Source organism: Buteo buteo, chromosome 2 (assembly GCF_964188355.1).
Source record: "Buteo buteo chromosome 2, bButBut1.hap1.1, whole genome shotgun sequence".
Lineage (NCBI taxonomy): Eukaryota > Metazoa > Chordata > Aves > Accipitriformes > Accipitridae > Buteo > Buteo buteo.
This window is the reverse complement of record NC_134172.1, coordinates 57,992,563-58,017,251: the sequence shown is the minus strand read 5'-3', so window position 1 is coordinate 58,017,251 and position 24,689 is coordinate 57,992,563. Positions and strand designations below refer to the sequence as shown.

At 36.9% G+C, this 24,689-nt stretch overlaps 1 protein-coding gene across 24 annotated transcripts in view; it reads left to right on the top strand.

The window, feature by feature from the left end:
- The window catches only part of CLASP2 (cytoplasmic linker associated protein 2), a 152,798-nt gene that overhangs the window by 47,874 nt on the left and 80,235 nt on the right, over positions 1-24,689 (top strand). For all 24 annotated transcript variants that reach the window (XM_075056125.1, XM_075056089.1, XM_075056061.1 and 21 more), the window contains one exon: positions 12,096-12,242. In XM_075056125.1, the coding sequence (XP_074912226.1) occupies positions 12,096-12,242 (147 nt within the window). The remainder of the gene's footprint in view (positions 1-12,095; positions 12,243-24,689) is intronic.

Below are 24,689 nucleotides of genomic sequence, written 5' to 3'. Positions count from 1 at the left end.
GACATATTTGGTGCGCACATTTGTTGCACTAATATATACCAAGTATGCTATTTTGAATCATATAACGAATGAGATAAATATATGTCTTTATTAGTGGATTTTTATTTAAATGGCACTCAATATAATGATGTTTCATGACTTTAAGCATTTGTCAGATTTCAGATGATAAAGTGTATGTGGCTGGTTTATGAATAGGAATTATCCTTATATTTTGCTAGATATGCATATCAAATTATGGGTTTTGTCTTCTTTCAAAATACTTCATTAATGTATGCATGGTCCTAGAGCACAAGAACAATAATTTTCCATTCGCTGGTGGTGTTCTGAGGGAAGGCTGTCTTCTTAAGTCTTTAATCTGATTAGTAGTTTCTGTAAAATGTGGGTGCTGTACAGCTTTAATATTTTACTTTTGACTGAAAAAAAGATTGGACGTATTAAAGGTACAGAGGCTACAGTGATGTTTGAGACATTAGCTTGATTTAAAAAAAAACATTTAGTGCATATGCATTTCTGATGTGTATTTCTGATTTTCCTTTCCTCTGGTAGGGGGGGAAAGGCTTTTTAAACCAACAGAGTCTTGCGAATGATGGTAATAAAGCAATTACTATCCCAGCCTAGAAATTGGGCAGGATGTAACTGTGGTGCTTTGTACCATTCAGAGCTGTTTCCTGGGGGGATATAAAAAAAAATCATAGGTAGTAGCAGAAGTTTTTTCTGGGGAATAGAATTGCATCACTTGTTCCCTTTTCTGTTCTTCTTTGGGCCTGTTTTTTTTAGCATGCTGACTGGGCCTGCACTGGCTCTTTTCCCTGCCATGGCTCCACACCCCTCCTCTTCCATCATTAGCAGTTGGTGGGCACGTTGGTTTGGGAAATGGCTTTAGTCACTGTGCCTGAGAGAGGAAGGACAGATACCGTGATTTGGAATTCGATTGGTGTTCTCAACCAAACCAGTGCAAAGCTTTTTTTCATGGTAAGGTCATATGCTATTCCCAGTGATAAACATAGATTCTGAGTAGTATTTTGTCTATAAAGTGCATGTACTGTTGCTAATAGCAGTAAAAGAACAGTGGGGACAGTGAAACAACTGAGTGGAAGAGGGAGGAAATGTGTAAACAAGCCAAGTGCTATATGAAAAGACACAGTTTCTACTCAGAAAACAGATGAATGCAGTGAGGTTCAACACTGATGTGAATAAAAAAAATAATTCAAGGAAGAAGTATGCAACTCAGAGCATTTCTTACTTAAAAAAACCTGTGACAATTTTTTCTCAAAACTAGCATAGATTCTAGAGTGATAACTGCACTTGATTTTTTTTTTTTAATATGCTAGAATAATAACTACAAGTTTTGTCTTCCTGTTTGAAAATGACATTTTTAAAGTGTCAAGTAATCTTTTGGTGTTCAGTTCTGGGGAACGTGTGGGTGATGGTGGTGGTTGTTGTTGTTGTTTTCATTAAATGTGAAACACCAGTCCACTAAACAGATTTCCAGATATGTTTAATCTGGCATCTGAAAGTGTTGGTTGCTTTTGGAGTCTGTTTCCATTTGTTTTTAAGAACAAGTTACGTAAGAAAATAAATCCTTTGGTGTTTCAGTTGATATCCTTATTTGTTTTGAAACATCTTTGATTATTCTAGACTATTGCTGATATTATGGGTTTTTTCTTTTTTCTTTTTTTTTTTTAAAGGGGCGTTTTGAAATAAGCGTTAGAATTGCCAAGAGCTCAAAGAGAAATTTAAAGTCTACTAAGGATTTTCTTTGACAGATGTTGCAAGACTCTTTCACATGACTAATTGCAGGTTAATTTTCATCTTCGTTATCTATTAAATATGAGGAGATTTTTCTTACTGTTATGTGTTATTTTTAATAAAGTCTTACAGTAGTGAATACTGATGAGCAAGTATAAGCTATAATTGGATCATTTCAGGTGTCTGAAATGCCTTCAGAGGTGAAGGTTCTGCTGTAGTATTCACCTGAATCAGAAATGCCACTTTGTATATCGTGTTTACAAAAGTACCTTAGTTTTAAAGAATTGTGTTTTGGGTTTTGTGCCTTCTTTCCTTTCCCAACTCCTTCATCAAAATATGCTTTTGTAGCAACAGCAGGAAGGAGCAGTGCTTAACTTGAAAGAGCCTTTTGAAAACCAGCTATGCCTGTAGATTCTTACAAGAAGTAACTACGATTTAAAACTCAAAGGAGTTTCGTAGCTGTATGGAGTCTAGGCAACAAGGTTTGCACGGTTAGTGGTTTAAAATTTCTCTGCTTCAGTTTTGCATGTATTTAATTGGTGTGAAAATTCTCCTCTTCAACTGAGAAACACTTAAGCCCTCAAAATTGTGGGTAGTTGGAGCCTGAGGAAAGGTGAGGAGAAGGGATGAAGATGTAGAACAAAGCTCTTAACAGTCTGCAGAAGAAACTTACTTTCATCAAAGTAGATATTGTTGCTTTCATCAAATGTCAAGAGCTGCATCATGTTCTGTGGCCACCTAAAAATTAGCAGAAGTAGATTTATATTTGACGAAATACTCTTTTATCATTAGGGATTGTTTTGTGTGGTGACCTGATAAAAGTGCTTTGGTCAATCCTCAATGATATGAGGTTTGCTATTAAACTTAAAGGTCAAGAGCATTTCTGTGTAGATTGTTTTTGTCTAAAATTTCTTTGTGGTGTTGAGTTGATTTTTGCAAAATATTTAGAAACACTGAGGGAAGCAATCCGAATGTACTATTTTGGGATTGGATGATGCTCTCACAAAAGCAGAGGAGAAATGGCAGCTACTAAAGCTGCTTGGCTATATACCAGAACACTTTGGATTTTCCAGATCTGATGTGAGTTTTTTAGCTTCTTGTAAGAAGCCCAGTTTGAGGAGAGTCTATCCTCTTAAAGCCACAGGTTTTGCCACCTATAGTGAAGTTGCAGCATTGAGAGTAAATTAAAAATAATTTGCCATAACTTCTTAATCTCCACTTCTGAATGTGTGAGGTAGACAACAGGTTGGTCAGCAAGCTCAAAGACCATTAACAACCCTTTTTATTCTGTGCTGCTGTGTGCACGTTGTCATGTTCAGAGATTAGTATCATCTTCTAATTCCTGAACTGCAGGGATTTAAAGTAAATGTAGAAAAATAAATGTTTCTACATCTTCTGTGTGTTCCTATTACACTTTCTGCTTCTAGGACCTATGTTTTATTTGTGAATCTGCCTTGCCATTTGAAGTTTTCAAGGTACAGAGTTTAACGCACAGAAATTGGCCACACTAAAAAGTAATGTGAGTGTTTGCTACTGAAATAATTTCTCTGATGATAGAAGAAGATTTGTCACTGTCAGCCTCTAATAGTAAATGACAGTTTAAGCTCACTGTTGGTAAGCCTTCGTATTGATATTATATGATACATATCATATGGCCCTTCGCGATCACATACAGATGTGATATAAGTTAAGGGTGAATGAACATGGTCCTTATGTCTGCCTCTCTTACCTTTGCTGTGATGTAATTGATAGTTTGAAAAATCACATCATTAAACTCTTTAGGTGTTTCTGTGTGAATGAGTTAAGTATTGGAAATGCTATGAATGGTTTCTTCCTCAATGGGTATCAGGTGTTTGATTGACTTAGCTACAGATACTAAAATGATGGTCCTTTTTTCTCACTTTTCTGAACTTAAATACATCGATAATGCTAGTCATATTATTCTAGCTTATGGTTAGAGCATTCTAAATATAATGTGTTTTCATATTAAGTATATTGGTTTTAAAACAGGTCATTAGATTCACTGAAGAAAATACTGGTGCTATCGAGAGTAGATACTTGATGTACAAGCAAAGGAAATCTGTGAAGAAAGAAATAAAATGTCTTCAGGAGTCTAGGTAATGAAGACAGTAATGAAACCAGGCCTACTGAGCAGAGACTAGCTGTTGAATTGGAGAATATTTTAAAGATGAATAGCAGGGCTTATACTTCAAGAAAATATTTGAAGTGGTGGCTTTTTTAGAGGGCAACTTAAGCCACAGAGTGAAATGTTAGGCCAAAAATGATGTCTGAATTCAGACAGGCTACAGCAGTTGAATAAATTGTAATTTTTGATACAAATGATGAATCTGTTTTGTGGCTCACAGATTTACCAGGCATTGAGTAAAAGTTGTCTTCAAGACTTTAATTCCCCCCCCCAGTTATTACTATTTAAAGTGAACTACCTAAGTTCATTTTAATCAGTGTCTGGATAGGGAGACTTTCTGCGGGAGTACTCATTCATTTACCAGAGGTCTTGATTGCTTCAGAAGTTACTGCCCCTCTCAGCTTTACTTCTAACACTTCACAGGAGAGCAAAACACCTCTGCTGAGGTAGGCATATTTTATTTTGTGCTAAAACAGAGGAGTATTCCCATCAGTTTCTGTGTTACAGCTACTGAGTCAACCTGTAATTGTCAGAAATGATCAGTCTTTAATTTCTTCTGCAAAGCATGCCCATGTCCTTACTACACTTTTTTCCTTCCCCCTGCCCAAAAGACACATCACTTGTTAACATTTCAGTGCTGGGCATAGTGCAGTGTGGCTCAGTGTGTCCTAAAGCAATAACATAGTACAAATGTTGAAGAACAACAACAGTACGTATATACTGGTTTGGGGTGTGGTTGGTTGTGGGGGGTTTTGGGGTGTTGGGTTTTTTTTATTATTTTTTAAATTCCTGCTATTTAATCTTGAATCCTATTTTAGGTGTTGCCTTGTCATGAGTTCTGGAGCCCGTGGCTATCTTTCTCTTCCCTCTTTACTGATAAAATTGTGTTTTGGTTACTAATAAGTTACAGATTATTAGGTGTTGATTCAGAAGACTATTGAACATGCCTGAGGAAAGCTGTAAATTAAGTGAAATTGGTGATTTCTGAAGTACAGTATATTGACTACATCTCCAGTTTTCAGTAAGTTGCTCTGAGTAGCATTTGGGAAATGTATAACAAAGTCCAGTTGCACGAATTTAAAACTGACTAAAGGATTTATTTATTTATTTTAACAAATTTAATTGGACTGTGGAAATAATTTTACAGATGCTGCAAAGGTAAAAAATAGCAAGACTTGCAGAAACTGTCTTCAACTTCAATAGGTAAAAATGAGAAAATAACTTACTTAGGTTTAAAGAAGACATTCCAGAACTAGAAATGAGGGTGAAGCTTTGCTTGGGAGCGAAATTAGCTCAGCTGCTTTTTCTGACATCTTGCAGCTTTGTTTGAAACCTGTATTTAAATCTTGTCTTTCAGCCACACAATAGTAAGATGAACTGTAAGACTAGTGTTTCATTGGGGTTAGGAAAATACTACTGCAATACGTTATATTTTTTCTGACAAATCTTTTCTGAACATATTCCTTCATGAAACTATTGAGGGCAATGGATAAATTATTAGTATCATTAGAATAAACCTGTAAGAAATGTGGATGATTATTGTGGCAAGTGCCATCACCACTCCTAAATGTTTCTTTCCTAACTGTCTTTATCAAGTCTAGTCTCTTCTTTCCAGTTTTCCCTTCTTCTCTTTTGCCCTATTAATTTAGATTCATTTAAAAACAAACAAACATCCCCCCCTCCCCAACCAGAACAACAAAAAAAAGTGCACATCTGGCATAAGCCTCTTTCAGTGTGCTGTAGCTGATCACTGGAACGTAGGAGAGCTGTAGTCCACTTTGCTTGTTGAAAAGTTAGGGGAACTTTACCAGAATTTGAGATTGGATCAACAGTGTAAATTTAACTGATAAATATTTGCCTCATTCTTGTTACTGACTGTTGCTCCCTGTGCTTGCTGCTTTTTATTCTTTTTTTAAAGACACTAGTCCACTGGAACTGCATGAAAAACTAGCATGTGAAGGAATACATTTGGCTTCACGATTGGCTTTAGTATGTTGGGGTTTTTTTGAACAAAGTTGTATTATTTAGTTCCTTTTGTCACTGGTATTTTATATCCCTGCCCCATGAGGGTACAGTGGAAGGAGGAGGAGTATCTTTTGGTAAGAGTTTGGGATGTTGCTGATGAGCATCAGAATGTGTTGCGCAGAACATGAGAACTGTTTGCTAGCACTGAATCGTAGGTACAGTTGCCTCCTTCAGGAATGCAAAGAGAAACAAAGGAGGTACTATGAAGTAAAGTCAAATCCATCGGTAAGTGGCCTCCTGTTACTTCTGTCACTACACTCTGTCATCTTCTGAAGAACCATGCTCTGTCATTGTGGGAAGCAGATTTGTTTTTGAATGAGAACTTGTGTCCTAATGGTTCAAGATCCTTCTACTTGCTGTAGTACAAGGAGAATGCTCAGGAATTATGCCTTTATGGTAGATATAAAGCCTCTTAGGTGCGATTCAGCTACCCAGATGTAGGCATCTAGTGCCACTTGAGGTGCCTTGCAGTATCCATACTAGCTACACGGAGCAAATAAGGGAGACCTGCAAGAGATCTGTGCCCTTCTGGAATGTCAGCTGACGGCCAGACAGGATACCCAGGACTGTCTAAACTGGTTTTAGATGACTGTGTTTAGGCAAATGAATCCTGTCCTTTGTGTCAGGACAAACAGATTCGGGCTGTATGGGATGCCTGATGTCTAAGGGATAAAGTGCTCACTAAATGATGTGGGACATTGGCTTGAAGTATGGATTAGAAGGATCAACTAACCTGATGCATCTGTAGTGCTTGCGGCTTCATTTTCATGCTTGACAGGAATAATTGTAGGCTGTGCCAGTTCATCTGGAATTGAGCTAATGATCCAGTCCCAGATGTTCCAAGTAATTGATGCAGTCTATGTTTGTAAATCACTGAAGGGAGACTGGCAGTCAGTGTCTTGGTAGGCCCAGGATGTGGGAGTGACTTGGAAAATGTAAGGAGTTCATCTACTTGTCATTGTTTTGCTTGGGCACGATTTTGCAATCATGTCATTATAAACAGTTAGCGGTGTGAAAGAGGAACTGTTAGCAGTGAAACATTTAGTATCTGTTAGCAATACTTGAAAGAAAAATGGATATAGGAAAGGCACATTTTTAACAAAAGTCAAAGTTTAAAAGCAGTTTTATTAAAGATACTATGTTCTCTGGTTTGACTGTTGTCAGTCTAATGTAAAATACTGCAAGTTGGTATTTACAACCCTAGTAGTGTTAGGTATGCAAGGTGTCAATACTGATACAGTACTGAGATTTGGCTTTATGGCCAGTTTTAGTTTAGCATTACTGCAGGGGTTCCAGATTTTTTTGCCCCTCTGGTGTTACTTGGGGATCTGCTTTAAGATCAGTTAACTTCTGTTGGCTGCCTCTGAGTAGCACAAACAGAATACAGATTTTCTATTTCCACAGCCGTGCAGATGATAGTATATGTCTTTCTTCTGTTACTGACTGTGGCTTACAAAATGTTAGATATGAAATGTCACATTAATTCTATGAATCTTAAGAACACCTAAGTTAAAGGCTTGAGTTGCCGTAACAATAAATATATTTTAATTTAATTTTCTTTAAAAATAAAATAATTCTTTTTTTCTAGATATGAAATGTTTTAGATTTTCCTTTGTCTCTGGCTACATCTGTAATTACCCTTATTGCTCTATAACCAAATTGCAGTTAAATAGATTGTTTAGAAGTCTTCAGCATTGGAGGTACTAGAATGGTCTTTTGAGTATCAAGTTTGATTGTAAATCCGTATCCTTTGATATATGGGAATACTTTGAAAAACAGATACTATGTATTTGTAATCTGGCCCCCAAGCGTAATGCTACAAGGCACAAAGATATCCTATATCTTTCTGTTATTTTTAGTTCAAATTGCATAGTTTTTCTTAAGAATTTTAGTATTTAAACCCTTGTGATGGTTCAGAGTTCTGGTCTGTGATTCTAATTGAACAGGTGTGTCAGGATTTAATCTTAGAATAGCTTTGAACCCCACATTTTGAAAATGTGGTAAACTCTAGAGTCTGATGTGCCATACAGGTTGGTTGTGGGGGGGGTTTACTAGAAACATTCCTTTGACTCCTCTGAAATGTTTTGTAGAAATGCACAGCAGTTCATTGATACTAGTTCACTTGCTGCGTAGTACCTGCAGAACAGTCCTTTGTGGTACAGATCTCTTTCCTCTATTAGAAAAAAAAAACTTGTAATACTTAGAAGTTGAATCTTGTGTTTCTAGCTTTCTGAATATAAGAACAATCTTTTCTTGAATTCTCTTTTTTTTTTTTCCTGCTTTGAAGTTGTTCATCTGGAAAAGAACTTGTACCAGAGTAGAGAACATATGCTGCTCATCAGGTTTCTTCAGGAGATTTTGGCAATACTAGTTTCTAAGCTCTTACCCATGGGGTGTGCTTATCTCTTCTTACCCATTGTGATTTAAAATGAAGGTATAGAGTACAAGAACAGTCTTACGAGATTTAACTGAGGTTCAGTGTCTTTCATTAATTGTTTTTCATTTAACATGTTCTGTACATTGCTAGCAATTCATACAGCTTTTTATTCCTGTTTTTTAGTAGCTTAGAGCTTTGTTGTAAAATGCTGTTTGGATAGTGCTTTCTCAGCTGTCAGGTGTATTTGCATATGTAAAACCTGATACACTGAAAGTGTTTGGCCTTTAAAATTACCTCTAATGAAGATTATCTAGGCATTCTAGAATGAAAAAACTGTTCGCATGCTTCAGATATTTCAAAACAAATCTATCAGTTACATTTAGGCTTTTATGACTTCTGTTGTAGAAATGAATTTTGTTTGTAGAGTGCATGAAACTAACATTACAGTCACAGTTTGGTACTGACAGTACAACCCTCATCATACTCTGCATGTTGGCAGTCAGGAGCCCCAGCCCTGGTCCATTGGCTAACCAAAGGCATGTAGTAAAGAAGTTTGGCTCAGCTGACTTGAGCAGAACTGCACCTTGATTATACCCTGCAGAGTATCAGTTATACCTCGAGCTGGGGTTCTGTATGCTGAAGTATATGGAAATGCTTTTATAAGAGCTGCAAACAAGTGTATCATTGCATATGAGTGAGAGCACATGGAAAGCACATCACACTGGATGCAAATATAATGCTTTTGTTTCATTAACTGCTATAAATACAGACTTCAGATTTCAGATCTTCACAAATACTATTAAGCATCTTTCTGAAAATGGAATGTCCCTAAAGATCACTTGGGGTTATGTTGTTAAAGCCTAGGGAAATAAAAGCATAAAGGTCCAAAAAGGTGGGGAAACCCTCTGGTTTCTGTAAAAGACAGTACGAAATTTTCCTGCCTATGTTTATTTTAAAACAAACCAACCAACCCACAACAAAAGAAATTCAGCTGTGTTATGACTTTAGCATTGATAGAATTAAAACAGATCCTTTTCACCCATTAATTTTATACATTTATGGTATTGTGCTGTAATTTTGGAACACTTCTAGTGACTGTACTTTAATTTGTAATTTATTTTACCATAGATCATGAGAAGTCCAGTTAAGAACACCCTTGTATCAATGGTTAAGATCAGTTCCAAGTTGTTGAAAAACACTTATGCTTTTAAAAAAAAAAGAGAATTTATTTTAAAAGTTATGTTTTATGTGGACTAAGAAACTGTATGCAACCACTTTGTGGTGTAGGTTTTTAATCCAGTGTTAACAATGTTTTAAATGTGTGAAGAAATATTCTTTAGCTAGGCAAAGGAATTTGATGATATTACCAGACTGGTGTTTAATATATTGTCCTATAATTTACACAACATGTCAGTAGCTGGGAGGTTTGCATTTGCATTTTTCTGAAACTCTATTTGTGCATTTTGGGGTTGAGCAGTAACTTCTACAATTCTCCATCTTCAATACTCTTTTGTAATGAATAGCTTGGCAACAATAAAATTAATTTATCTGAGCCTTTGGTTCCCAAAGTACACAGTTGTTTGGGATTGTTTAGGGTTTTTTGATTATTTGGTGTTGCATAAATGAGCAAATGCTCACTTAGTATTTTTAAGATTGTACTGCAAATTTTTTTTTTAAGGCTTCTTGTGCAATATTTGCATATCAATGCTGCATTGTAGTGCTGTTGGATAGTAACATGAAAGTCTAGCCTGTTTCGTTATCAACTTTAAAAAAAGCAGCAACGAACCCATTTTTATTTGAAAAGCATGTTTTCACTTTTAATCAGTTTTTATGACAGCCTGTTTGTGTGTCAATGTTGATCTGTTCATGCTGTTTTAAAAATCTACAAGATATTTCTTAAGGCTATTTTAAAATTATCTGCAATGATGCAGGTATCCTAGATACTAACCATTACTATTTACACTTCTATTATAGTTCATTGCACTTAATCTGGCACTTGGATTAGTGGTTTTCCCTGTTCAAAAACCTTGATGTCTGGTTCTATTTAAGATACCAAGAGTAAAAGCAGCAGGAATCAAAATGTATTCTGCCTCAGCTCGTATGCTGAGCAGGAGTGCTGTTTCCATGGCAACACACAGGCTAGTGGGGGGGGAGACTGATGCTTTTTCCCCAATTCTGAGAGTTTACATATCCAAACGTGATTATTCTTGGCGAGATTCTCTTTAAAAAATCAGTGTTTGTAGGAGAGAAGGAAATAATGTTCCTGAAAATTGTCAATGTACATCCACATGTTTCTCATGGTGGTTTGTTTCTTTAAGCATGAAGATTTGTTAGTGCAACACACAGCTTTAATACTAGAAAAATGCACTAACTATAGCAGCAGCCGTGATCTCAGACATGTTAAATGCAGGATATTCTAACGTTTGATGGTGCTGCAAATGCTGTTGGACAAAACCTTGCTTGACCCTTTTAATGAAATCTGCCTTCCTTTGGGAGGCTGTATTATTAAATATAGTTGACGTCTCACTGGGAGCGAGTTCTGAATAAGCAAAGGGTGAATAGTCACCATTCCAGAGATGATAAAGCTTTGCAATTAATTTTATTTTTTGTAGAAATGGCATGGTTTAGAGCAGGTAATATGCTAAATTGGTCTTTCATTACTGTAGTGCAGCTGTGTCTTAGCCTCGCCCATTTTATTTATTACAGGAACCATATGCTGGTGTGTTCTCTGTGCTCAAACCTATAAATAAATCCTTCTTCCTGAAGTGGATTGAGAAGCTGTTACATTCTACTGTTGGAATATGTTGGGGTTTTTTTTGAAGGCTAAATATTTTGTATTGAGAGTATTTTATTTGGTCACTAGAGGTGAATTACTTTCTTGAAATACACAAACCTGAAATCATAGGACAAAGGAGTGCAAACCCTGGAGTATTGTCTGCCTGTCTAATTTTTTTAATGAGGGATTGGAATAGTGGCAAATACTGTGTGGGGGAATGAATTTATTTGCATGGAGAATTTTCACCTTTTCCTCTGGCGGTGGCTCCCAGAAGATGATGTCACCTTGCAGCTCATTGGTTGTGCAGCACCTAGTGCGGGGAAGGGAGAGAAAGATGCCGGCACAAATCTCAGTGGTGGCTCTAGGGTGTTTGCGAGCAGTTTTTGACAGAATCTTTGATTAGTATTGAGAATTTATTGTGTGTGGCCATGTGAGGTGCTGGGTCTGTCCTAGGGTGAAGGGACTGAAGAGCTATCAGAGGAATGAGGCGGCTGATCTGCAAAAGGATCTGTGATTGTAAGTTGAAAAATCTGGGTGGAAGGAGAGAAACAGGGAGTGCTGGTTAGACACATTGTGGGAGGATGTGTAGCAGAAAATGCATGCATGAGTAAAAGAAGAAAAGGGAGAAGTGTTTGCCTTTGGTAGACTGGAATGATAAAAATTATATTAAGGGCTTTCCTTTGGGGGAAAATATTCAGAAATGGGCAAAAATTTTCAATCTGTGCAAAGACATTTTCCCTTTGTGGGAATGAATGCGTAGGATTCATTTTTATGCTCAGTTTTACAGTGGTTGATTATGAAGGCAAAATAATATTTCATAAGAACTTAAGATGTAGAAAATGCTGTTTATTTCTCATTGTCATTTTATTCCTAGGTCAGAGGCAGAGGACAAAGTGATAAATATTTGGTTTTATTTATGCATTTTGTGAATTTTTGTGAAATGTGAAGCAAAATAGTTGGTTAAGAAATATATATACATCCAGTCTAATAGTTGTATTTTTATTTAATGTATCCTTTTCTAGACAAAAGCTTTGATGATGAAGAGTCAGTGGATGGAAATAGGCCATCATCAGCTGCTTCAGCCTTCAAGGTTCCGGCACCTAAAAAGCCAGGAAATCCTTCAAACAGTGCAAGAAAGCCAGGATCAGCTGGTGGGCCTAAGGTTGGAGGTAATGTGTAAAGCTATTCAGATTCTAATCGGTGTTCCCAGAAACCTTGCCAGAGCAGGCACAAAACAGAACTTTGGAAGGTGATGTTTAATTCATGACTGCAGTATTTTTGCAGAGCTGAGAACAGTAAGGGACCCTGTTTTATGTAATTATTCATATGTAAAGGTGTGTGCATGTCTGTCTGTTTTGTGAATGTACATTTAGGTTATAAAGGTCTCTTGTGATAAATAAAATTAATGTCTGGAGATAGCAATTGTATTGATGAAATGAATGTATGGGTGTCTCTGTTAGAATCCACACCTCACTTACTGTATATATAAATATTCTGTGAAATTCTCTAGTAGGTCTGTGGATGAAATTTTTACTGTAGGTCTGCACTGTTTTACATGGCTAGAAAGGACTAGCCATCAACCATATACCTCAACAGAGGTGTATATTACACCTGAATGACTTTTATTATTTTTTCTTAAACTGAGTATTGTGAAATTGGTTGTGAATGATAAAAAATGAAGGCCAAAAACCTTGCCAGGATTTTTTTGTATGGTAGACTTCAAAGCAGTATAATGGTGATGCTTACTAATTATAATCTTTGAACACGGAAATCCGCATTTTTTTAGGGCGGGGGTAATCTAACAAAAGCAACTGTTTACTGCTAAAGAAGTGACAGCTTTTTCAATGGTTCCTGTACACATTCAGAAAAAGATATGATTAAGTGTAAATATACCATGCTTCAGGTGGGGCTTTTTTATGAATAAGTGGTTCTTTTAGTAGGGGATTTTTTGTAAGAGTAAGTAATTTTTTCATGTTCCTATTCATGTAACATTCCCTTATGTGACCTGCAAAGCAAAGATAAAATTCGGAAGAAGATACACATGCCAAACAAGCTGCTTTAAGTATATTCATGTAACTAAGATATAGCTGATGCTTTGACAATTTATTGTTTTCTGATGTGATCTTCAGAATTCCTAATAAATGGAAAAGATTCCCATAGGGCGGGCTCAACACTGCCATAATATAACTCAAAATTGATAGCAGTATGAATCAGAAAGTATCACCTAAAAGACTTCCTAAAGGAAGTTACCTCTTGAAATTGACTCTTAGTATTTATTATTATTATACAGATAAGTAATAATAATACCATGTCCTTTAACCTGAAGTGCAGTGTTTTTTGCATGCAAGACTAACATACAGGGTACCAGAACTGAATGCTCATGATTCCCGTTTCTTTCAGCATGTGCTTCTTTTAATAATATTTTATTAAATATAGATGCTTTTTAATGTAAAATTGTTTTTACTTGGAGACTTTCACTTTATGTACTCTGCAGTAAAAACATGGAGATAGGAGAGCAGGGGAAGGGAAATAAGAACAGAATAACCACTTGACTGATTTTTTCAGTTTATCTAAAAATTCAGTAGTAAAGGAGATTAAAAAACCAAAAATTATTACATTGTTTTTCTTCCTTTTCCTACATTACCAAACTTGAAAAAAATTAAAATTAAAAAAACACACGGAATAAGGCCAAAACTGAAGCATGCCAAAAGCCGAGCACTTTGGTCATTCCTTGCTTTATAATGTCTCCTTTCAACTCTAGAAAATATTGAAGAGTGTTCACATGTGCATCTGTTTCCTCTCTTTTTTTATTCTGTCAGTACGTCTGTAGTTAGAATTTTGAAAAATTAGGATTAAATGTTTGGCTGGCCTTTATAATAATGAAAAATTGTTCTTTAAATGCTTGTCTGTATGTGTATCTATGGTGTGATTGTGGAGACTGCTCACGTGCTTGACCATGGAGAATTTTTGCTTTAATATTTTTTAGGGAAGATGTTATGACTTGTGTTCTTCACCAAATGGCTAGAAGATGGGAATTTATCTTCCAGTCTTCAGTTGTTCTCAACTACCTCTACTTTTTTTTCTCTTGCTCTCCACCAGGGAGGAACTTTCACAGGTCTATTAACCTGCTTGTGCACAGATTTCTTTCATTACATATAACTATGCACTTCCTAGTTTAATTTTTCTTTGGTGTTTTTTTCCTTTCAAGTTTTCCTTGAGTTGACACTCAATCTTTTCTTTTTAGTATTTTCCATATGTCACCATTGATCAGCAACGCTGTTATCGCTGTTTTCGTTTTTAGCAGCTAGTATTTGTCTTCATTGTACTGCTGCTCATTATTTGTATCTTTCAATGTTTTTCTCTATCTCCATACTTCTTTTTTTTTTTGAGGTTACCAGTGTTTAAACTAGTTTGTCTAGTAACAAGCTTGCTAGCAGATAGAAATGTTAAAGGTCTGTGCTATCTAAGAGAGCCTAACCCTTCTGCATAGTATTTACAAATCCTGCATCTCCTATCCTAATAAAGAACGTTAGTGTAGATGCTAAATGTATTTCTTAAGTCAATCAAGTCATAGTCTCTTCCAGAAGTGAGAAGTTGCCCATAACATTATTCATACAGTGATACTAGGTCAGACAAGAGGTCTATGTAGTCCACTCCCATCTGACAGTAAGTAGTCAGAAATGGCTGCTAGAGAAACGTATGTGAACAGGCAAGTGTCTAAAAAAACACTGTCATTACAGGACAAAATGCTGGGTTTAGAGAGCTTTATTCCACAGAGAGCCATGGTCTTTGAAGAGTCCGGTTAAGGCATCCTATTCTGCTTATCTTGAGACTTTATTAATCTTTATGGCTACAAACAAACCTTGATGCTCTTTCGCATATGCTTTCTGTAGGGTCTGCTTTGCAGGTGCCTGAAGGACACCTGAGATTTTTCTCCAGCCTCAAAATTGCCATCTTTATGGAGCAAATCTGTGGTTCTGGAAATTGTCTGCCCTTGCTAACTTTTACTAAGGCTCTGCCATATCCTGTAGTCCCAAATCCTTCTGTTCACCACTGCATTCCAAGCCTGTCATCAGTGGGCATATAATTTTTCACCTTTTCCTCATAAGCACTGGCTACAGGTATTTCAGGCTCAAAACTGCTCACCTCATGGTTCTGCCACCTGTTGGTCCTGCTTAGCCACGTTTTCTCTGACTCTTTCATATATACGTATATACATATTAAGAAGTTGCAGTTCAGCCTTGGACGAAGGAGTAGCAGCAGCTCTGTTAACTGGGTTGCTTTTTCTTTCCTTTTCACAAAGATTTCCAGAGTCATGTCAGTGACCTGCAGCTGAAGCAGTGCTTCACTGCAATTTCTTCTCTTCTTCTTCTCTGTGACCAGGCAGAATTGCTAGTGCAGGTAGAAATCTTGTTGAGCATAGGTTGAGATTACTGCAAGTTCCATACATTTAAACTGCCTTTTACGTTGCAGAGATCCTTTTCCTAGGATATTGCTTTAGAAAGACATCTTTTCCTATCAGCTGTAGATGACAATAAAGAAAGTACAGCTTTTTCCTGGTTCCAAAAGGGAGTGGGGGCTATCCTGTCTTGAGGCTAAGAAAATGGAACCTCTTAGCCATGCTGCTTGCTTTTTTTATGCTGATACCTGCTGAATTATACCTCAGATACATGCATGCTTGGCTTTTCATTATATGCTCCATGGAGATGTTTCTTGCAAAAGAAATGGGTAATTCCACTACTGACCAGATACTCTGTTCAAGTGAAAGGACCCATCCAATATGCAAAAAGAGATGTTTTCGCTGTGTTGGGCACTTTGCATTTAATATAGGAAATGCACTTCGGTGGCACTGGAAATGCAAAGTCATTGTCCAGGAAGGCAGATGAAACAGGTATGTACGTTAGCAATAGCAATGTCCTACTTGGGCTAGAATTCTCTCTCCTTGTGCTGGGAATGACTGTGCAAAATCTTTTCCTAGTGGCAGTAGTGATGGAAGAGCTTGTAGAACTTGTGCATTTGCTGACAGGTGTGATTAAGCCTGTAGAAGACAGCTTGCCAGAAAAGTATTGGAGCAGGCAGCCTCTGTGGTGTACTCCCCTGAGAGTAGGAAATCCAGCAGGCTGTTTCTCATCTGACTTTGCTGCTTGGAGGTGTTCAGATGCTGACCTTCTTGCTTGTGATGAATGAGAAGTGATGGGTCTTCAACTTAATGGGGCAGTGCTTTGTTTGGCTTATTTCTTATTCCGTGGTCAGTACACTTCCCTGAGTTAATCCTTTGCCAGGAAACACACAGCTGATCTACTTACTTCTGACACGCTTGCTTTCAGCTCTTCATTCAAGCAGCAGAGCCTCTGGAAATACCCCTTTGCTCTAAGGCCTTACTGAGAATGTGCACCGTGTGTGTTCTGCCCTTCCAGAAACGGATACTTACGGGCTTTTTCTTGGCAGTATGGCAAGCGGCTTTTCAGTTGTAATGGATGCCATAATTTACAGTAGAAAAAAGACCTGAGTATGTTAGCCAAATGAGCTATGTTCTTGTCCCTGCGCTTTTCAAGATCTCTTATAGGTCTTTGGCAAGTTCTCTTGCAAATGTGAGATCCCTGTTCCAAGTCTTCTAGGAAATTGCTTGCTTGTATACTATTCAGAAGCTTTATGTAATCTAGATGTCAGTAGGAAACCTCAGTTTGTACCTCAACAAGAAGACTGGCCTCTTTCCTTTTACCCAAAATGTCAACTCAAGTCAGTAGTCTTTAAAATGGATTGAATGTAGGAATGGTGATACTTCAGTAGAGCCATGTGGCATTTGGAAGAAAAGCTTGCTGATGAAATCCAAGCATGATGAAAGTTTGTATTAACTTTCTGTTGTATGCTTTATGAGAACCTCTGTAGGGCTGGAACATTATTCTTTAGTGTTGTAGTTTGAAGCAAGGTGGACTTTCTACTTATTGCAGTTGTTTTCAACAGGAAGATATTGTATGGTATATTTTATCTAACATTGGTTGGCTTTTTGAAATCCGTAGTGTATTGGCCTGCTAGCCTTAGCACTAATAACATTGTTACAGCTTTTGAAACAACTGATGTTGCTTTAGGATGAATCATCCAGTCACAAAATGGCAAAGGGTTTGTTGTTAATTTAAATGTCAGAATTATTGTAACTGCTGTTTAAAAAGATATTTTGGAGTAACAATGTTGTTGATGCCAAGTGTGAAGAATATGAAGTGAAACCGCAAGGATGTACAGTTTTATTTTTCTTCTATTAAAAAGTATGTGTGCATGCAAAAAGCACCCACCCACCCCCCCCCCCCAAATTGTGGTGTTGCCTTCTTTTCTTAAACTGTTCAAAGGATCTGGTCCTCAGTGAAGCCTGCAACTTTGCCAGTTTGAGGTTTGATGCTGGCATTATTTGAAATAACTCAGTTTTAGAATGGTCTTAATTCTTAAAGTAAGAAAAAAAAAAAAAGCCCCCTAAAGTTTGATGATAGCTGAAAAGACATTAAAAATATCTCCTTTTAGGTAGGAATCAAGTAACTGGAAAACTTGGGTGAACCAGGTGAACAGTTTTGGCAAAAGAAGGCGGTGAGAACTATAATCTACAGGAACATATTCTTAACTTTAGGAAGATATTCCCAGCTTTAGGAAATTTTAAGTTTAGTTTGTCTATCTGTCTACAGTGTGTTCTATCAGCATCCTAATGCTTTTTTTTTCCTTCCCAATAATAGCAATACAGCTCTTTGTTGAGAAGTATTAAAATGGTACTGATGTGCTTTTCTTGGCTCTATTTCCTAGCAGAAGACGTTTTGAAGTGTTTAGAGCCTTTAGTAGGAAACAGTTTAAATGGGAAGGCTCTGCATAAAAAAAATGTGGTACTGAAAAATAGATACTTGCTTTCTGAAATCTTAGCCAGGTTAAGTTAACCTTGTTAAAACTTCATACTGTAGTTAAGAAACGTTTTTGTTAAAAGGGCTCCAATAATTGTGGAATTGTAAATACAAATTGTTAGTGAATGGACTCAAAACAGGGTAAACTCATGCTTGCTCTATCGACTGTCTTCAGACTCATGAAGACAGTTCTGTGTTTACTTGCACAAAAAACCCCAGAGCTCCATGGTAGTCAATGCCCAAGGGGTTTTTTTGAGTTCTGCAGAAAATAAGTTCAGGAGTCTTGCCTCTATTATTTGTTTAGCCCTTAAGTGATTTCCAAAGTGCTGTATTTGTCAGGTAAAATAAACTAGGATTATTTTTTTAATTGTTCTATATTAGGCCTTTGTATGATATAAAACTGCTCCAAGATAATCTTGGTCAGCAAAGCATCCCTGACATTCTGTGGCACTTGCTTCCCTTTTTTGTTTGCAGATTGCTCTGAAATTCAAGTATTTTTCTGCAAGATCCTAGCCAAAATGAGCCTTTTTGTCTTTCTGATCAGCCTTGGGTATCAAAGTCTGAATCAGAGGATTTGTTACAGAATGCCTATTTGCTTTCTTGTCCCCACAATGAATGTCAGTCAACTTCCATCCTGAGAGATCCTTGCCCATGGAATTGCTGGATTGCAATCCTGCAGTCATGAACTGCTGGTATTTTAACCTAACCTGGAGTTCAGGGAAGTAGGAGGACTTAGAACTTTCCAGGCTCTCTGAGAGTTGTTGGATTTTGTTGTTGTTGTTTACTCCCCTGAATGGCACTTCAGGAGAGGGTTTCCTTGCACATGATCAGTGGTCTGTTCTCCTTGGCCATTAAAAATGCTTGTCCAGTCACTGGGGTTTCCATTCCTCTAACAGAGACTCTCCTTTGCAGCTAGCCTCAGCAGGTGGATTGGAAAATCAACCTTAATGAGGAATCTGAATGAAAAATAAACAAACATGATAAATTGTGTGTGTGTATATATATGTACACACACCTATACATACACCTTCAGAGAATATATCTATGTATTCATAATTACTGTTCATTAGTCTCTCTGTTTTCTATGCGTCACCCAAGGACAATTGGCAGAAGAACTTTATTCTTCATACTACTACAGTTTATTTTGCACTAATGTCTAGAAGCTTCAATTAGATTGTAGGATTTATTATGTTGGTATAAGCACAATACTGTATCTGATAGTCTTCTCTCAAAAGGCTCATAGTCTAGAAGTCAGCTTACAAATTGATAAAATAGAAAGAGAGTAACAGTGGAGCAGGAATTAAGAGGTCTGGAGATAAGAACTCACCACACTGTGTAACCTTCTTTTGACAACTCTACCCTGTGTTCTAGTCCCAAATATCTTACTAGCAATCACGGTAGTATCAGGCAGTGATGAGAATAAGGAAGACAACCCCCCCTTTGTTTAGTTTGCTAACATTGAATACTGATTTTTTTCAAGCAGTAAGAAGGGGAAGCAATTTGTTTATACTTTGATATGGGTGAATCCAGAGGGAAAAAGAGGAAGGAGGGAGGAGGAAGCTGGGCTGAAATCAGCTGACCCTGCCACTTTGAGTCCTTACAAACTGTGGCTGTGTTACAGAGTAAGCAAAGACAACCATTCCAAAACATTCCTGCATTGCTGCTTTGCAAAGTAGCAGGTGTGAATCCTCTTTATAGGGCTGGGGGGAGGGAAAAGTGCGTTTAAAAATACCTGTTTAATTTCTTTGGACAATAGTATATGCTCTCAGATAGAGAAGCAGGGAAAGTAGAAGCATGATATGCAAATTATTTTTATAATTTGAGTAGAGAATTTTCACCAACGGTGCAGATATTACTTGCAACAAATAAATGAAATGTCCTCAAAAATATAAGAGAAAAACAGTATATTAAAATCAAATCACTTCAACCCTCTGTCTTGCACTATTGAACTTTTAGAATTAAAAGATAAAAATGTGTCTAAAACATGTAAAAATTATAATTGTGTAATTTGCAATGACAGGCAATGTTAGTTCTAATTGCTCTTAATACAGTATCTGTTTAAATTGTTTCAGAAAAGAATGCATAGTTTTTCTGAAACTATTACACCACAACAACTCCAAAAAATCACAGTATCCCAAACCAGCTTTGCAACACAAATTATAGATGTTCCTGGTTCCTCTCCATAATTTCTGTAATGTAAAATAATTAGTGCAATTTTCCCTATTCTGGTGTAAAACTAGGAACAAATTAAAGTAAAATGTAAATATTAGGTTATTAGAAAGCTGTATTAAAGATTGAAAAGAAGACTAATGCTGTTACGTGCATAAAATTAGCATAAGTTTAAAACTCACCTGTTGAAACTGGACAAAATGAGCCACTGTCTCAAATGTATGTACTTTTAAGTATTTTTGAAAAATGAGTGCCAATAGAGAAAAGAAACACATGAGTGCTTTGAAAGATTACTGTGTGAGCATGAACATTGTGCACAAGTTGAAAGATGACTGTATGAGCTTCCGGTTGAGTAGAAACAGACATTAATCAATGGTGAGATAAGCCTAAAAGAAATCAGGTATCTGTATTCTTGCTGCTCATGGAACTGCTTGTTTTTCTCCACACCCAGGGTTTCATCTTATCTAATGTATGCTGACCAAACTTCATACTAAGTAAAACCACTATTAATTTCTTTGTTGTATAGTTGTCATACTTTCTGTGTGTTTCACAAATACTTAGGAATTGAAGTGATCTCCCTAGCATGCCTGTGAAAATAAGAGGTAGTATTATTAATCTTTTATACCTGTGAAACTGTGCTACATAGGAGTTGAGGCTAAAGTTTTTGAAACTGTATGCAGTATTGGGAATCAGCTTCAAATACTACTGACTAAATTTCTCAGAGAATTTAATGTTCAATACACAGTTCCAAAGGAATGAAGGTATGCATGCTGGTGCAGTGATCTTCAGTCTCTTCCGTCCACTTAAGAATATTTTGTGCTTCCTCTTAGTACACAAGTCCTGTATTTATTTGCTCCTGACTAATGTGGCACCCTCAAGGATTGAGATGTGCCATCCTAGTAGTTGAACACCTTGCACCACCTTCCTCCTTGTAAGCATAGCTCACTCCTAATTCCTTCTTGTCCCTCCTGCACCTGTTCTTTCCTGGGGTGAGTAATTGTATGGAGAGATCTGCTTAGCATCTCAGTCCTCAGAGGCAGCACACTCGCTTGCTGGGTGGAAACTTCTGTTCATGTGCAATGTCTCTGGCATGTAGGAGGAATGTTTTAATGAAGCAGGTGGGATCTCCAGGGAAGTTCTCTAACCATGTCCACCAAGCTTCTAACATAGGCAGATAGTCAGGAATAGAAGGTATTATGAAGGTATTTGAAGGTATTTTGCTATATTGTTCAGTTTGTGTAGCTGTTTCAGCTTGAATGACTCTGGCTGCCTCAGGGACAATGACTTTTGGCATTGGAGGGGTTGAGGTGGACAAGTCTGTTCAAAGTGAATGTTAGTCACTGGTGTTGAACATGACAGAATTCATCTATCTGTTTCCTTAAGGTGGGTTTTCTAGCAAAGGCCTTCCTACTCTGCTAAGTCACTTGGTTATAACTTGAATTGTCTTCTAAGCTGGTTTAAAACGTGAAGGCTTTGTCGGTTAAGGTTCTGCCAAAAAAAAAAAAAAAGGCTTATTTGGGTTTATTGTTGTATCTGATGATTTAAAAATATATTTTATTTCTGAAACTTATTTCAGAAAAACTCCAGTGACTTGTTGGAACAACTGAATAGCTTTACTGATGCTAATTGTCTGCCCAGTGTCTTTGTCAAAGGCAGTTCAGCTTAAGTCAAAGGCATTTTAGCTTAAGTTAATAAATCGTGAACTGCAATGGCTTAAGAGACTGGTACATGTTCCTTCTGCTGTTCCTCCCCCCCGACATATGCAGGTAATTACTACCATCAGGCAGATATGCTGAGCAACCCAATAAGGTAATCTCCGAATGGTTTCCTAAGTTTTATTTGTGACGTTTCTCTGGCAGGCAAGGTGTGTACTTGCAAAAGCACTAGGAATATAGACAAGTTTATAATAACAGAGAGGTTTTTGGGGATGGGGAGTTACTTGTTTCCAGATGCAATTGTTTTTTTTCGCAGAAAACAGACACAAGACAGCTGGAATTCTCTTGATGAAAATTTTTGTCTAAACTAAGATCACTACAGCTTTTCATGGTTTGGTCTTCCCCTAAGCTTTATTGGCAGAGCTGTGGCAATTAGCACATGGTCTGTTTCTTAACTTGCATACCTAAGCCAGTAAATAATGCTGACAGTTACCCCAGAACAATTATGCATTGGCTGGTACAATTTATGCTGTGAGTAGAACTTGGTACAAGTTACTACACTAACATAATTTTCTTTAAATTAGTCTAATTATATGCATCCTAGAGGATTTACCAGTTTATCTAAAAGTAAATTTGCCTTATTTACAAAAACCCACCTTGTCTAATGTTGATCAAAGTGTTTTTTACTTGAACAAGTGCTACTTCTTTGTTGCTCTCAAATGTTTTCCTAACTTAAGCAGGCAACCTGAAGGCTTCTATATGAAGTGACTCTTAGTCACCTGATGAAGGAACACCTTTGTGTTTTATCCAGGTATTTGACACTGAAGAACAGTTCTTTGTTTGTCTTATGGGAGGTTTTTGTTCAAGTTTTTTGATTAAAATCCAAAGATCAGTCTTTCAAACATGGAAATAAGAACAATTAGAACATTGGTAGAATTAAGGTGAGACCACTGATGTTTTCTGTGTTCTGTTAATATGTCAAGGTGTGTGTATACAGTATATCAAGTTGCTTTAGATGACCCAGTAATTTAAAACATGAAGGGAATTTTCAGAGCTTCTCAATCTTCAGCTGCTTTTTCAAACATTTTGTTCATGTCTTACATAAGCAGGATTGTGAAAAGTATGTATGAAAAGATGTTATTCTGGAGAGTTTTATTAACTGTAGCAGTAATCTTATGATACCTGGAAAGATAAAGAGATTCCTTATTGAGCTATTCAGAGTCAGTCTGTACAGAAGGCTTTATCAGAACATTGTCTTTAAAATTCACCCTTGCCATCTCAGAGGTGGTAATTCAGATCACGAAGCACTGGTAACGTCTTCCCCCATGCCCTGACAGATATCATTTTAAAAGTAAGTTGTCAGTTTTATGAAATAGTAATAACAGGTGACGCAAGGATAAATAAGTAGATTTTGCAAAGACTGAGAGCTACAGAAGATTCAGGAAAAATCCCAGTTTCAGAGACTTAACAAACAGCAGAATGTATATTCAAAGAGAGAATTAAATATGACCTTTGCAACATCTGTCCACTAGGACTGGGAACAGAAGTTGGTTATTGAGCACCGTCTCTGTCCATTGTAAGCACCATGCTAAAGAACTCTGTTCACAAACAATTAGGTTTTGTCTCTTTGTCGTTGATAGGAATTCCAAAAATTGGTTCCTGTAATCTGTTAATTTATTTGTAGGTTGTGCAGGTGCATTTGTGCTTTTTTTTTTTTGGTATCAGCACTGTCTTTAGACCTCCCCCCCGCCTTGTATTTAGTGAGGTATGCTGTCTGTTCTGCTAGGCTGCCTTTGAACTTGTCCTTCCTTGAGTTCATTTTGTCTGAGTATCGCTTAGGCTTTCAGCAGCTGTACTGTTTAAGCTGCATGGACTCATTTCCTTCCCTATCTCCACTAACTCATTTGTATCCTGAGTCATCCATTGGATATTGTGCTAGCATGGTGTTTGTATGGCCCCACAGTGAAGCAGATCAGAGAACTTATTCATTGAAACTATTGTTCTTGGCCAGTTTACTTTATACTCAGCTTAGACACTCCTCGTTGTGATTTACTATTCAGCTGTACTAGTGTTAGAATGAGGGAGGTCAGCAGGAGTGAGTGGGAGTTGCTGGTTAACCTATTATGTGAAAAGCTGAGTAAGTACTTGAGCTTATCCCATCCACTTATCCTATGCTGAGCTGAAGCTGCTGTCAGTTCCTGATTTGTAGCTTATTGTTTATTATCCTACAAAACCAAAAGGGTAACAGTATGTTTTAATTTTTTTTTCCTTTTTTTCCTTAATCCAGAACGATCTGCATCTTCTACTTCAGTCTCTGATAGAGAAGTGAAGTTTTTGAATTAGTTAAGATATAAGTGTAGCTCTAGGTTTTGGGGGTTTTTGTTTCTTTCAGAAAAAAATTGTAATCCACATCATTTTACTTTAGATGTTTTGCTCAGTAAGATACTGTTATTGCATGCAGTTAGAGATTTCTGAGGCATAAAAAATGTTCTGTAACTACACTTTTCAAAACTTACTAATGTTTAATTTGTGATGCATGTTTGTATTAGAAAATAGTTATAAATTTTTTAGGGAAGTGTTTTGAGAAAAGCATTTAAGAACAAAAAGGGAAACAAAAGTTTTAGAGTTTGCGTTACTCCTAAGTTTCTGTACTGGTTTTGAAATTCCCTTTTTTCACAGGGAAATTTTTGTTTGGAATTTTTTGTCAAAAGACCCACAGAAGTAGAAAAAAGTGAATTAGACTAGTAAAGACATGCTGCCAAATACAAATTGAGCAATTTTTTGGTTTTTTTAGACAAGTGCTTGTATGCTTTAAACTGTTCTTTGTTTCAAAACAAAAATACCAGTCTGGTATGATCCTTACAACATCCTTCTCCCATATAGTGTTTTCCCGTTGTTTTGTCATCCCACAATG